The 13,879-nt window shown below is 37.7% G+C and overlaps 1 protein-coding gene across 2 annotated transcripts in view; it reads left to right on the top strand.

The window, feature by feature from the left end:
• Positions 1-13,879, top strand: part of Nudcd1 (NudC domain containing 1) — a 65,782-nt gene that overhangs the window by 11,653 nt on the left and 40,250 nt on the right. For both annotated transcript variants that reach the window (XM_036207769.1, XM_036207768.1), the window contains exon 2: positions 906-1,060. In XM_036207769.1, the coding sequence (XP_036063662.1) occupies positions 906-1,060 (155 nt within the window). The remainder of the gene's footprint in view (positions 1-905; positions 1,061-13,879) is intronic.

Genomic DNA, 13,879 nt, shown 5'->3' with positions numbered 1-13,879 from the left:
TACTCCATGGTTTCTACTTCAGTTCCTGCTTGAGTCCCTGTCCTGAATTCCCTCAGTGATGAACTGTGACCTGGATGCCAAAGCTGGAATTAACCCCTTCTTCTCTGAGGTTGTTTTGGTTATGAGGTTTACTACAGCGACAGAAGGGAAATTAAAACCATGGGTAAAGAAGAAAATAATTGCAATGAGAATAGAGTTAAAGTGAGTTTTATATAAAGGTAACATGTAGGTTCAGTGCAGTTTACTTCATATTTCTTGTTACAATGGAAATTAGTTGTAGGGCATGAGTAGTCCTGAGCTGCAAGAGTTCTTAACTGCACAGAAAGACAGGAGTGTGAGGGAGAGACTATATTTGGCTGATGCAGAATGATGTGTTAGTTCAGAGAGCCCTGTTCTATACATAGAAAAACCTATGTATGTCCTGACTATGATATTGTTTTATTCTATATAATTAGGAATGATAGACTATGATGATGAGGTGATTTTTTTGTGTTTACAGGTTGTTTTCTAACTGTGTAATCATATAATAAAGACATTTTTTCTTTATGTATGATAAAGATGAATAATACACTGGAGTAAGATTGTTTTATGAAGCATAAAATGCTTTTATAAACTGGGCTTGTTTGCCCATAGGTTAGAAGTCCTTTGTTTTTAGAATTTCTATTCTTGTAATTCAAAATTGTAGAGGTACATAAAAGAAAAAGATTGTACTATGAAAGTCCTGTGTGTTGTAGCCTCTGTAGCTGGAATTGCCTGATTTCTGTGCCCTGTAGGCACTGTAATGATCTAAGGTGCAAGTTTTGATGATGGTGTGATTTGATGATTTGATGATTTTTATGAACTGTAGATATCAGTTTATGTTAAATATATGTGTGTATATTTATATACATATATTTGTCTTTCAGCTGTAGCAGAAGTAAAACTTCGGGATGACCAGTATACGTTGGAGCACATGCATGCTTTTGGAATGTATAATTATCTGCATTGTGATGCCTGGTATCAAGACAGTGTCTACTACATTGATAACCTTGGGAGAATTATGAACTTAACAGTGATGCTGGTAAGAAAAACATATAGAGTATAAAGACAGCTCATCCTGTTCTGTTTGTTCTTTAATCTCTATGAATCTGATATCCAGTCAGTCAAGGTGAGCATACCTTTGGAATGTGGAAACCTATCATCAAGCTATAAGGCTCCCTTTCTGCTTATGTCAATTGGAGCTTTTACTCTTGTTCTTGTATATTATAATCCTTTGTCCCCAGCCATTTCCACCTGTGTGTGCACCAGGGATGGATCCTGATCCTACTGCAAGGTTAAAGTTAAAGTATATCTCTTATAAACAGTTAGTACTTCATTTGGATAAGAGTTTGTCAATTTTACTGATTTTTCTCAAAAACTCAGTGAATGCTGTGTTTCAGTAACTCTTTTTATTTTGTTTTGGTTGCTATTTTATTTGTTTCTGTTTTACTGATTTCAGCCCTGAGTTTGATTATTTCCTGCTGTCTGCTCCTTTTGGGTATGATTTTTTATTGTCATAGAGTTTTCAGGTGTGCTGTTAAGTTACTAGTATGAGATTTCTCTAATTTTTTTTTAAATGTAGCCACTTAGTGTTATGAATTTGCCTCTTAGAACTGCCTTCATTGTGTCCCATAAGTTTGGATATGTTGTATATTCATTTATCCATATTAACAAAATTAGAAATGAAAAGAGGAATATAGCAACAGGTACCTAGGGACTCCTTATGATTATAAGGACATAGTTTAAAAACCTGTACTCAACCAAATTGGAAAAATCTAAAAAAAATGGATAATACTCTCAATACATACCACTTGCCAAAGGTAAATCAATACCAGATGAGCAATTTAAACAGACCTATAACCCCTAGTGAAATAGAAGCAGTTATTAAAAACTCCCAACCAAAAACAGCCCCAGACCAGATGGTTTTAGCACAGGATTTTTAAGAATTAATGCCAGTACTCTTCACATTATTCCATAACATAGAAATAGAAGGAACATTGTCCATTTCATTTTAGGAGGCCACAGTTATCCTGATACCCAAACTGCAAAAAAAACCCAATGAAGAAAGACAATTACAGACCAGTTTTCCTTGTGAACATAGATACAAAAATACTCAATAAAATACTAGCATACTGAATCCAAGAGCATCAAAAAGATCATTCACCATGATCAAGTATGTTTTATCCCAGAGATACAGGGATGGTTCAACATACATAAATTGATAAACGTACTCCACCAAATAAAGAAACTGAGAAATAAAAACCATATAATCATCTCACTAGATGCAAAAAATACCTTTGACAAAATCCAGCACCCCTAGAAGTCCTGGAGAAATTATGGATACTTGGAGTATACCTCAACATAAGAAAGGCAGTTTACAGCATGCCCACAGTGAACATAAATTTGAATGGAGAGAAACTAAGATGCAATTCCACTAAAATCAGGAACAAGACGATGTTGTCTACACTCTATACATATTCAGTATGTACTTGAAGTGTTTAGGTAAAGCAATTTGACAACTGAGGAGATCAAGAGGATACAAATAGGAAGGCAAAAGGCAAAATATCTTTATTTGTAGATAATATTATACTATACATAAGTGATCCTAAAAATTTCACTGGGAAACCCCTACAGCTGATAAACATTTTCTGCAAAGTAGCTAGATAGAATATTACCTTAAAAAAAAAAATCAGTAGTCCTCCTATATTCAGATGACAAACAGACTGAGAAAGAAATCAACACCTTTCACAATAGCATCAAATAATGTAAACTATCTTGGGGATAACTCTAATGAAGCAAGTCAAAGACTTGTATGATAACAATTTCAAGTCTTTAAAGAAAGAAATTGGATATCGGAAGATGGGAAGATCTCCCATGCTCATGGATCAATAGGATTAATGTAGTAAAAATGGCCATCCTATCAAAAACAATCTCAAGATTTGATACAATCCACATCAAAATTCCAACACAATTCTTCACAGATCTCGAAGTGACAATTTTCAGCTTTATATGGGAATAAAAAAACAAAAACAAAACAAAAAAAACCCAGGATAGCTAAAACAGTCCTGAATAACAAAAGACATGCATGAGGTATCACACCCCCAATTTCAAGTTGTACTACAGAGCTATAGTAATAAAAACAGCATGGTACTGGCACAAAACAGATACAATCAATGGAATTGAATTGAAGATCCAGACATAAATTCACACACATATGGACACCTGATTTTTTTTTTTTTTTTGGTTTTTCGAGACAGGGTTTCTCTGTGTAGCTTTGCACCTTTCCTGGAACTGACTTGGTAGCCCAGAGTGGCCTCGAACTCACAGAGATATGCCTGGCTCTGCCTCATGAGTGCTGGGATTAAAGGCGTGTGCTAGCACCGTCCGACAGGACACCTGATTTTTGATACAGAAGTCAGAAATACACACTAGGAAAAAGGCAGCATCTTCAACAAATGGTGATGATCAAACTGAATGGCTGCATGTAGAAGAATCCAAATGGATCCATGTTTATCATCCTGCACAAAACTCAAGTCTCAGTGGATCAAAGACCTCTACATAAAACCAAATACACTGAATCTCATAGAGGAGAAAGTGAGGAATAACCTTGAACTCACTGGGACAGAAAAAGACTTTCTGAATAGAACACCATTAGCACAGGCACTTATAGCTGAAGTTTTTTTGGTCCTGCCTGGCTCCCATGGCCCCGTGGTCCCAAGTAAACACACAGAGGCATATATTAATTAAAACTGTTCAGCTATTAGCTCAGGCCTGCCATTGACTAGCTCCTACACTTAAACTCAGCCCATTTCTGTTAATCTATAAATTGCCATGTTTTCCGTGTCTTTACCTGTATGTCATTACATGCTGCTCCCTGGAGGATGGGCTGGTGTCTGTTGACTCAGCCTTCCCCTTCCCAGAATTCTCCTTGTCTGCTTATCCTGCCTATACTTCCTTCCTGGCTACTGGCCAATCAGCTTTTTATTTATCAGCCAGTCAGAGCAACACATTCACAGCATACAGACCATCCCATAGCAGGCACTAAGATCAACAATTAATATATGGGACCTCATAAACTGAAAAGCTTCTGCACTGTGAAGGACACTATCCTTTGGAACAAAGTGGCAGCATAAAGAATGGGAAAGGATTTTTACCAACTATTGATAGAGGGCTATGTTGGGTAGTTTTATGTCAACTTAACACAGCTAAAGTCATCAGGGACCCTCAATTAAGAAAATGCCTCCATAGGATCGAGCTATAGGCAAGCATGTAGGGCATTTTCTTAATTAGTGATTGATGGGGATGGCCCTGCCCATTGTGTGTGGTACCATCCCTGGGCTGGTGGACGTGGGTTCTATAAGAAATCAGACTGAGCAAGCCAGTAAGCAACACTTCTTTTAGGCCTCTGCATCAGCTCCTGCCTCCAGGTTCCTGCCCTGCTTGAGTTCCTGTCCTGATTTCCTTTGATGATAAGCTGTGATATGGAAGCATAAGCCAAATGAACCCTTTCCTCCCCCAGTTATGGTGTTTCATCACAGCAATAGTAATTCTAACTAGGGCTAATATTTGAAATATATAAAGAACTCAAAAAACTAGGTATCAAGAAAACAGATAACCCAATTGTAAATAGGATACACAGCTAAATAGAATTCTCAAAAGTGGAAACTCAAATGGCTGAAAAACACTTAAAAAAATGTTCAACATCTTTCATCAGCAGGGAAATGCAAATCAAAACTACTTTGAGATTTTATCTTATACCCATCAGAATGGCCAAGACAGTTCATGCTAGTGAGGACATGGAATAAAAAACATTCATTCATTGCTGGTTAGAGTACAAACTTGTACAGCCACTATGTAAATCAGTGTGTCAGTTCCTCCGAAAGATGGCAATCTATGCACCTCAAGATCCAGCTACACCACTCTTGGTACTCAAAGGATGCTTCATCCTCCCTCACACTTGTTCAACCATGTTCATGCTACTCTGTTCATAATAGCCAAACTGGAAACAACCTAGATGTCCTTCAACAGAATGGATAAAGAAAATAGTACATTTATAAAATGGTGCATTATTCAGCTATTTTTTTTTTAAAGAAATCATTAGTTTTGCAGGTAAATGGATGGAACTAGAAAAAATTCATCCCGAGTGAGGTATGCCACACTGAGAAAGACAAATATGGTATGTATTTGCTTATGTCTAATAGTAGCTGTGAAGACAGTGATAAAACCAAGCTACAATCCATAGAACCACAGAAGTTAGCTACAGAATAATGGACTAAGAGGGACAGATAGATTTCCTTAGGATGGGAACCAGATCAGATAGTTATGTATGGATGGTGGAGGATGGAATGGGAAGATCAAGTGGGGAGGGAAAGGGGCATGAGAGCGGGAATATGGGGAGAGACCATTAAAATTGAGGGACATTTAAAGGGTAGCACAGAAACCTATACAGAAGATGCTTCTTAAAATAGATACCTATATGGAGGTGTTCTAACTAAAATCACCAAATAATGGGGGAGACAAAGCTCCAACTAGCTCTATCTTTTCACCAAATAAAACTTTTAGTACTGGAATTGGGTTACATCTAATTGAGATATTGGCCAAAGGGGCTCTTTGGGAATTCCCAAACAACCCAGACTGTTGTCAAGACTATAGGTTGCTCTCTACAAATTGACAGAAAGTCCCCATTGCTGAAGACAATACCTACACGACTCTTTGAACATGGAGAAGTCGAGCTGGTACCTAATTATCATCTTCACCCCGTGTGCTAACGTTTTTTGTATAGGAAGATACTCTGCACTCTGCCAAAAGAGAAACATAAATATCAGTTCTAGCCACAAATGTTGACCTACAACGATGTTCTGCCTATTACGCTAGTGCAGTGATGACACAAAGCTTGTGGAAGTAGCCACCTAATACCTAATTTGACTTAAAGCCCACTTCATAAAGTTGAACCCATACCTGATACTGCTTGGGTGACCAAGAACCTGAGACTGGTTAGCCATAGCCCAGGGACTTTGGGTAAAACCAAATACTACTGTCCTTAAGAAAATAAATATGTAGCCATAAAATGACTCCTAATGACATTCTCCTATCCTCATAGATCAGTGCCTTGCTTAGCCATCATCAGAGAAGCTTCCTCTTATAGCAGATAGGAATAAACACAGAGATCCACAGCTAGACATTATGCATAGAGACCTGGGAATATAGAGCCCTAAAAGGGATGTCTCCATCAAATCCTCCCCCTCAGTGCTCAGGGAACCCTGTGGAAGAGGAGGCTGAAAGAGTGTAGGAGGTATAGGGCATGGAGGACACAGCCCTAAATCAGCATGATCTCACAGAAAACAAGGCCCACTAAATCACCATAATCAAAGCTCATGATCTCACAGAGACTGAGGCACAGGCCTGTACAGGTCTGCATCGGGTCCTTTTCATATATTTATGGCTTCCTGTTTTATGTTTTTATGGATTCTTGAGTGTGCAAATAAGAGGTCTCTGTTTCTTGTGCTTTCTCTTGGGCTCTTCTGTTTGTCTTTGTTCAATTCTGATGTGTTAGTTTTTGTTTTATATCTCATTTATTTTATTATTATCCCTTAGAAGCCTGTTTGCTTCTGTCTCTCTAATAAGAGACTGAAAGGGAGTAGATCTGGATGGGAGGGGAGGTAGGGAGGAGCTAGAAGAGGAAGCGGAAACTAATCAGGAGATACTTTCTACGAAAAAAATCCATTTTCAATAAAAGGAAAAGTAAATGAATATTTAAATAAATAACTAATAAATAGCTAGCTGTTAGTCTTTTACCCAGTATAACAATCTTAATTAGAAGGTTAGTATATTCACGGTTAATACCTTGAGTTGTATGTTGGCCTCCCTCTAGTTTGTACTCTGACTCCTTGTTCTTCCTGCCTCTAGGAGGAAAGCAAGCCTGAGAAGCTCAGTCCATGTTTTTCAGTGACTAGTTTTAAAAACTTTATATGGGCACATATGTATGAGGGTGTGCTCCTCTCCGCAGACACATGTTCAAACTGGAGTTGGATGTTCGCTTGGTGCTCCTCCACCAGGTTTGGTGGCACACACCTTTAACCTCGGAACTTAGAAGGCAGAGGCTGGCGGATCTGTGAGTTTGAGGATAGCTTGGTGGATACAGTGAGTTCCAGGACAGCCAGGGCTATGCAGAGAGACGCTGATCCAGAAAAGGAAAATGGTGTTGCTCCATCACTTTCCTACCTTTTGAGACAAGACCTCTTGCTAAACCTGAAGCTCCATGTTTTGTCCACACTGAATGGCCAGGAAACACCTACATCTGCTTGTTTCTGTTTCCCAGTCCTGCGATTGGAGGCGCCTCTGTGCCAGGATTTGAGCCTAACTGAGCACAGCTGCTCAGACCCTACCTTTTCCTGCAGTTTTATTTGAAGTTATCTTGTCTTATTTCCAAACATGGTGGCACTATGATTTTATTCTTCAGTGTAGAGATCATGGTACATAGCCTTCATGAATGCTTCTATTTATGTTATAAAAACCACATACAACCACTTTTACTTGTCTCATCTTTTGAGCTATTTGTGTTATATATTTTATTTCATCATATAAACGACTCATGGTAACATATTAAACGGCCACTAAGTAGTATGTTAACTGATCCCTAACTGTTCACTGCTCCTTTTGTCTTCCTCTACATTGCCCCTACTGTTTAATTGGCTGTCTCATTTAAATTCATTTAATAGTTATTTCATGTTAGGGCACAGTGTTTGGTATGTAACTAGAAGAAGCAGTGTTTATGTGATTTTAAAAACACTGAAAACAGCAAAAGTACTTAGTGACGTCTTAACCACATTGTTGCTCTGTCCTCTCCAGGACTTATTTCTTGTGAGATTTCTTCACTTATCTAAAGCAAGGTGTGCATGCACATGTAAGTTCTTAAAAATGCAATTTTGATCATGGAATAGGCTCCCACCCCATCTTGTCTTCCACCTCATCCATGATACTCCATCAGTACTAAACTAGTGCAGTCCTGAAAACCAGCTGTTAGCATCCAGGCTTTTCTCATATGGTCACATCCATTTGGCTCATACTCTTAGTCCTCTGTCCAGCTGCTTCCAGGTTTTCATGTAAGTCTTGGTAAATCATTTCTTCATTTGAGAAGCTCTTTATCTTTTCCTCTGCTGCCCAGGAATAGCCACGCCACCAATGATCAGATGTACATGGACCACGACCTCCTTTATCAGAGGCTAGCAGATTTTCTGTGCAGGGCTAGATATACCAATCTTAATAGGCTCGTCTTCTGTTACAACTGCTTGCTTTTTGCTTTCCTTGGGAAAATAAGAATAATTGGGTAAAAAATACAAGTATGACTGCCTTCCAATAAAACTTTATGTATAAACACAGAGAGTGAGCCAGAAATGGCTGTTGTTAGCATAATTTTGGTTGATTTTCCTTGCTTCTTTACTCCCCTTTTTTCCTCTGTCCCCCTTTTCCTGCTGTAACCTTTCACCCCTGGTATTGCTCCATCCATTTTGTTGTATTGTTTTTCCTACTTTCCACTCCCTTAGAGCCTCTTTTTCTCTAGTCACTTGGACCTCTTCTACTTTTCTGTCTTTACCCATATTTACTCCCATCTGAAAACACATATTTAACACTTGGAGTCTAGGCTCTGTTTATTTACATCTGGGTTATCTTGTTACACAGTATTTTCCAGTTCTATCCATGATTTCATATATGCTATTGTATATGTATTTCACATTTTCATTGTCCATTTGCATTGATGGGCATCTCGCCTGACTCCATTGACTAGAACAGTGTTAACAGTGGCTATGCAAACATCTGGGTTTTGTGTAGATGTCCAGACGTGGTGTAGCTGGCTCACATGTTAGTCCTATGGCTAGTGTTTTGAGAAGACCTTGCACTGGTTTCCATAGTAGCCACACTGCCACCAACAGTGGCTCCAGGGTGGCCCTGTGTTTTCATGTGCTCCATATGATTTTTGGTTTTGGTTTTGCTGTTGTTGTTGTTGGTAGAAGTTCCTGTCCAAATCAGGCATATAGAATAGCAATCAACTATGATGGTATATGAAACTAATCTAGAACATGATTTTATTTTTACATAAAACTTAGTGGATCATCCCACAGAATGCACTGTTTGAATTCCAGGTATAATGGTCATTCCCTTAATTCTAGACTTTGGATTTGCTGGCAGGAAAACTTACCCGGTAAAAGTCACAAGCCTGCATGATCTACAGGTGACATTATATTTCTGAAATAACTACCATATTCTATATACAGTTTTAACTCTTGTCAAATAATTCTTAAAGTTTTTATGTCATAGTCTTTAGAGTACATGATTATCAACTTGAATTGGTGAGTATGGTAAGAAGAGTGAGCCTCTTTAATATAAAGGAAGAAGAGTGGGCAGTTAATGTAGGCGCTATGATTCCTTTGTCTTTCTTACATCCTTTTTCTCTGTAAAAAGATGATTCAGACTACTTAATTCAAACTGCCTCTTTTAGTCTTGGTCCTCTGAATAGTGTCTCCAAGCAACTTGTATTATGTGCTTAGGATCAGCTTGGCCTACTTTTGACATATGTATATGCTTCAAATCTTTCCACTGTTATTCATCAGTGACATCATACTTCTTTGTTCCTTCTTCTCTCAGAATTTTCCTAGTAAAGTAGAGGTAGATTGCTCTTAGGGGAATGTTTTCAATAAAACCTAGTGGTTCTCTTTGAAGGGGAACATTCCATTAGCACACGGTAAAAGGCTCATTTCTAACGCTTTTTATTCTGTTTTACTCATTTTTCACCATTCAATGTTTTTTTAAAACCCACATGAATACATATTCTTAGTTATCTTTAGTTTTTGATATAAATTAATCTCCCAAGTAAAGAAATACTTTTCTTCAAAGATTGATTGAATACTTCTATATAGTTAGTCAAAAATAAGTTGATAGCATGCAGAAGTGAGGAAATGACAGGTGGTTGGATGCAGTGTTCACGTTTCCTGAGTTGATGTCACCTCAACAGAGTTTGGAAGGATGAATTTGAATCTGCCTCATAGGAGCTGGATGTGATGGTGCACACCTGTATTCATGTCACTCAGGACATGGAAACAGAATTATAAGTCAGAGGCAAACTGAGTTATATAACAAAACTATCTCTAAACAAAGGAAAGAAAGAAAAGAATTTGCCTTTTAGATTGAGGTGATGAGTATTCTGGCAACATAGAAACACATTGGGCAAACGAAGTTAAGGCATAATGGCTCCTTATAGGCAGTATGTTGAACTGGGAGGGGTGTATGGACAGGGTCACAGAGCCAAAAGCTTGGTTGTTATCAGTTGTCTTGCTGATGACCAGGATTTGGAGTACCATGTCCAACTTCAATCACAAACACTTGATTAGAAGTCTGAGGTAAAATTTAATTTCACTGAAAATCTACGTAAACATTGTAGCTTGGCTCAAGTATTTTCCTGTGTTGGAAACTTCCACAGGAAACGTAATCAAAAGTTTTCCTGGGTTCTTCTGCAGCTGCTCTCAAATAATCACTCAGAGGCATAATATGAATTATAAGTGCGCCACCATTAGCTCAGACTTATTATTAGATAACTCTTATATTTAAATTAACCCATATTTCTATTTATGCTTTGCCACGTGGCAATACCTTTATTAGCGTGGCCTGTTTATCTCCTGCTCCCTCTGAATCTGGCTGGTGACTCCTGACTCCACCCTTCTTCCCATCATCCTTTGTTTGGTCCCCCGGCCTATACTTCTTGCCCAGCTACTGGCTAATCAGTATTTTATTAAACCAATTCAAGTGACAAATCTTTACAGTTTACACGAGGATTATTCCACAGCACAAACAAGTTACTTATAATTATACCCAAACAGATTATTTGACATGTAATTGGAGCAAATACCAATACTTTTGAAATTCATTTTTTTCTGACCTAATTTGTCTTATCTATGGGCAACTTAGAGAAAGTGGTTATACTTTTTTTAGTTTAGTTAGTGCCTTTTCTCTTTTCTGCAATATTCCTCTTTTTACTCAATCGAGTTTTAAAAAGAGACTATTATTATAATAGTATATATTATAAAAAGCCATGTTTTAGGGGTTTTGTTGCTTTGGTTTTTTGCTCCATTAATTCAGCTTCTTTTTTTGATTTTTCAACTCCATTTCACCTCAGAATCATGTAGAGTAAATGGCTAACATGAGAACTAATTTCAGGATTCCATTTCCAAAGACTCTGAATCAGTGTGTTATGACTGACGGTGGTCAGGAAATTTAAAATTTTATCCAGCACTGTAGGTAATTTTCCTGGGGGCCCCCCTAGTAGTGACTAAATCTTGAAGCCCAATGGAGTACCATACTTACTATTTTTTTCTCATCAGCAATAAAATAAATCAACGAATTCTTTGAACTACTAGGTTGACAGCATGTGACGAATGCAGAGCATTAGACACCAGCTTTTCCCTGTGGCTGGAAGGCTCCTTCCTTCCCTAACTGTTAGGAGCCAGCAGATGGCAGCAACTCAATACAGCTACAGCAGAGGCCTCCCACGCCAACAGGTCTAACTGTAGGCCTGCACTGTTTAAGCTTTGAGGAATGTCAGTGAGGAGAAACAGTGCTTGGGGCATAGAAAAGGCCTGGAGGGAGAAACATTTTATTTGCTGCTACTGTGCAATTTAAGGAAACTTGTTGTTTCTCTGTCTTTAGAATTTCCCGTCATAATAGACTTCGGTTTACTTGACAAGCTGTCTTATGTTCTCCAGTAACAAGTATGGCTTTTCTGTGGTGTCTTCAAATGTAAGCAGTAGTTCTTGGATTTCATTTGTAAACATCTATTTTGTGGCCATGCCATAGAGAAACAAATTAGAACTACTTTTCAGCCCAGATCCTTTGGTGCCAGCAGGCTACTTCTAGGCCTGAAACTTGGCTTATTTCAAACAGTTCAGTTAGGTAATGGGACCTAGTTACTTAAGGCAAAAGAAGAAGATAAAAGAGAGGGGTGAATTTTGAAAATAAAAATGTTTAGTACAGTATTAAATGCTTCATTTTACTTAGACATTAATCAAGCTAAATTGATTATAAACATCTACTCTGAAAGCTTTATAAGAATAGAAATGGAGAAAGCTTAAGAAATGAAGTTAGTTCTTAACAGTGGTGGGTGCTTTTTTTGCTTCCTTTTTAAGGAACAAAATTTTAAAGCCATTCTAATAGCACTGGTGGGTGGCAGTCCTTCTAAGTTCTGCTTTAACCTTGAGTTTCCCTCTAGAGTGTAAGTATTAAAAAACTAAAAACAAAACTTCATTCATTGAAAGCTCTATTTCCAGCTGCCACTACAAGGGTCCCAAAATCTAATTTAGATAAATATATGCTATTTAAGTGCTTATTGACTATTCCTGTATAATGTCATCCATCTGTAATATATGAACATTATGACTTATATTACACCTTATTGGTGTAGGAGTCAGTATAGCCAAAACTATCATATTTGGTTAAAGAAAAACTTAATGTGGTAATTGCAGTGAGAGTGAATGTTTTAGGGGTGGTATTTGGAATTGCATTGAGATTTGAAGTACTTGTTTAGAAAAATGGTTTCTTTTCTAGAAGATAATGATATGGGGTAGAAATACTACCCGTCCACAGGACTGAGCAGGATTGGAATCTTGGCCTGTGGCAGTGGAGTTTCTGTCAGATTTACCATGTGAACCTCTTCTTAAACTGGAGTTAATGATTCATTGCTTTGCTGATGTTTAAATGAGACAGGCAAAATTGGAACTGCTTCATGGTGGAGTCCCTCACTGAGTAGTAACTTTGCCAACACAATTCCAGTCCTGCAAATCAACAGAGAATTATTGCCTCAGAATAATTTTCTAATATCCTTGAATATGGTTGCCTTACTTTTTGTGAGGAAAGGGAAATGGGTGGAACCTGGAACTGGAGATGTCACTTTCATAAGGCATTATTATGAGGATGCTTTTAAACTGAACTGAGTTCTAAGTCGGCAACATTTGGGTTGTTTTGGTTTTATCATTTAATTCAAGTGAGACACTGTGTTTTAAATTAGTTAATTTTGGTTTCACATTTATATACTCGAGCGTCCTAATTAGTCTATTAGATATTGTACCAATTTATCTGATAATTATACTGTTATTAACTTCAGTCATGTGTAGCCATGTATTTAAAAGAAAATGGCCTGAAACACTTACTTGTATATGATTGAACAGTGATTGCCTAGTTTAGCCCTCCTTAACGATGGTTCACTAAAGTAAGTCTGATGGGCCATGGAGTAAACACCTGCTTTGTGAAAGTCTATTTTACTCTGTATTATTGATATTTTAAAATTATCTGTGCTACATACATTATTTGGAATAGGATAAGAATAAACATAGTTGAAGCAAAGGAGGAAAATTTGCCTCCCCCTTATTTCCTTGCCCCCAGTCATGCTCCAATCTTATTTCCCTTCCTGATACTCAGCACTGTTGTGTGTATGTCTGTAACTTACTGTGAGCTGATGCCTCACATTTGTTTCAGCATGTATGAATTCACAGTGAATGTTAAACACATTGTATCATTTTGTCTTTTTCTTTGTTAGTATCTCATTGAATTTATTATTATTTTTTGTCAGCAATACAAATCTATCTTAGGAGATTTAACTGGTATTTGGGATTCCCTAGTGTGGATATTCTATTTCCTTGCTAGCACTTTCTAGGCAAACAGCAGTCACACTGTCGAACAAATTGGATGTATTACTTCTTACAGGAAGGGAGAACATAAGTGAAGGAGAGCATAGAGTATCTGGGAGGATTTAGCATTGGTGATAGTGAGGGATCTGACTCACATTAGGTGATTTGGATGGGCAGGGTTTAAGGGAGTG

Source organism: Onychomys torridus, chromosome 16 (genome assembly GCF_903995425.1).
Source record: "Onychomys torridus chromosome 16, mOncTor1.1, whole genome shotgun sequence".
Taxonomy (NCBI): domain Eukaryota; kingdom Metazoa; phylum Chordata; class Mammalia; order Rodentia; family Cricetidae; genus Onychomys; species Onychomys torridus.
The sequence above is the reverse complement of the archived record's forward strand: the minus strand, read 5'-3'. Positions and strand labels throughout refer to the sequence as shown.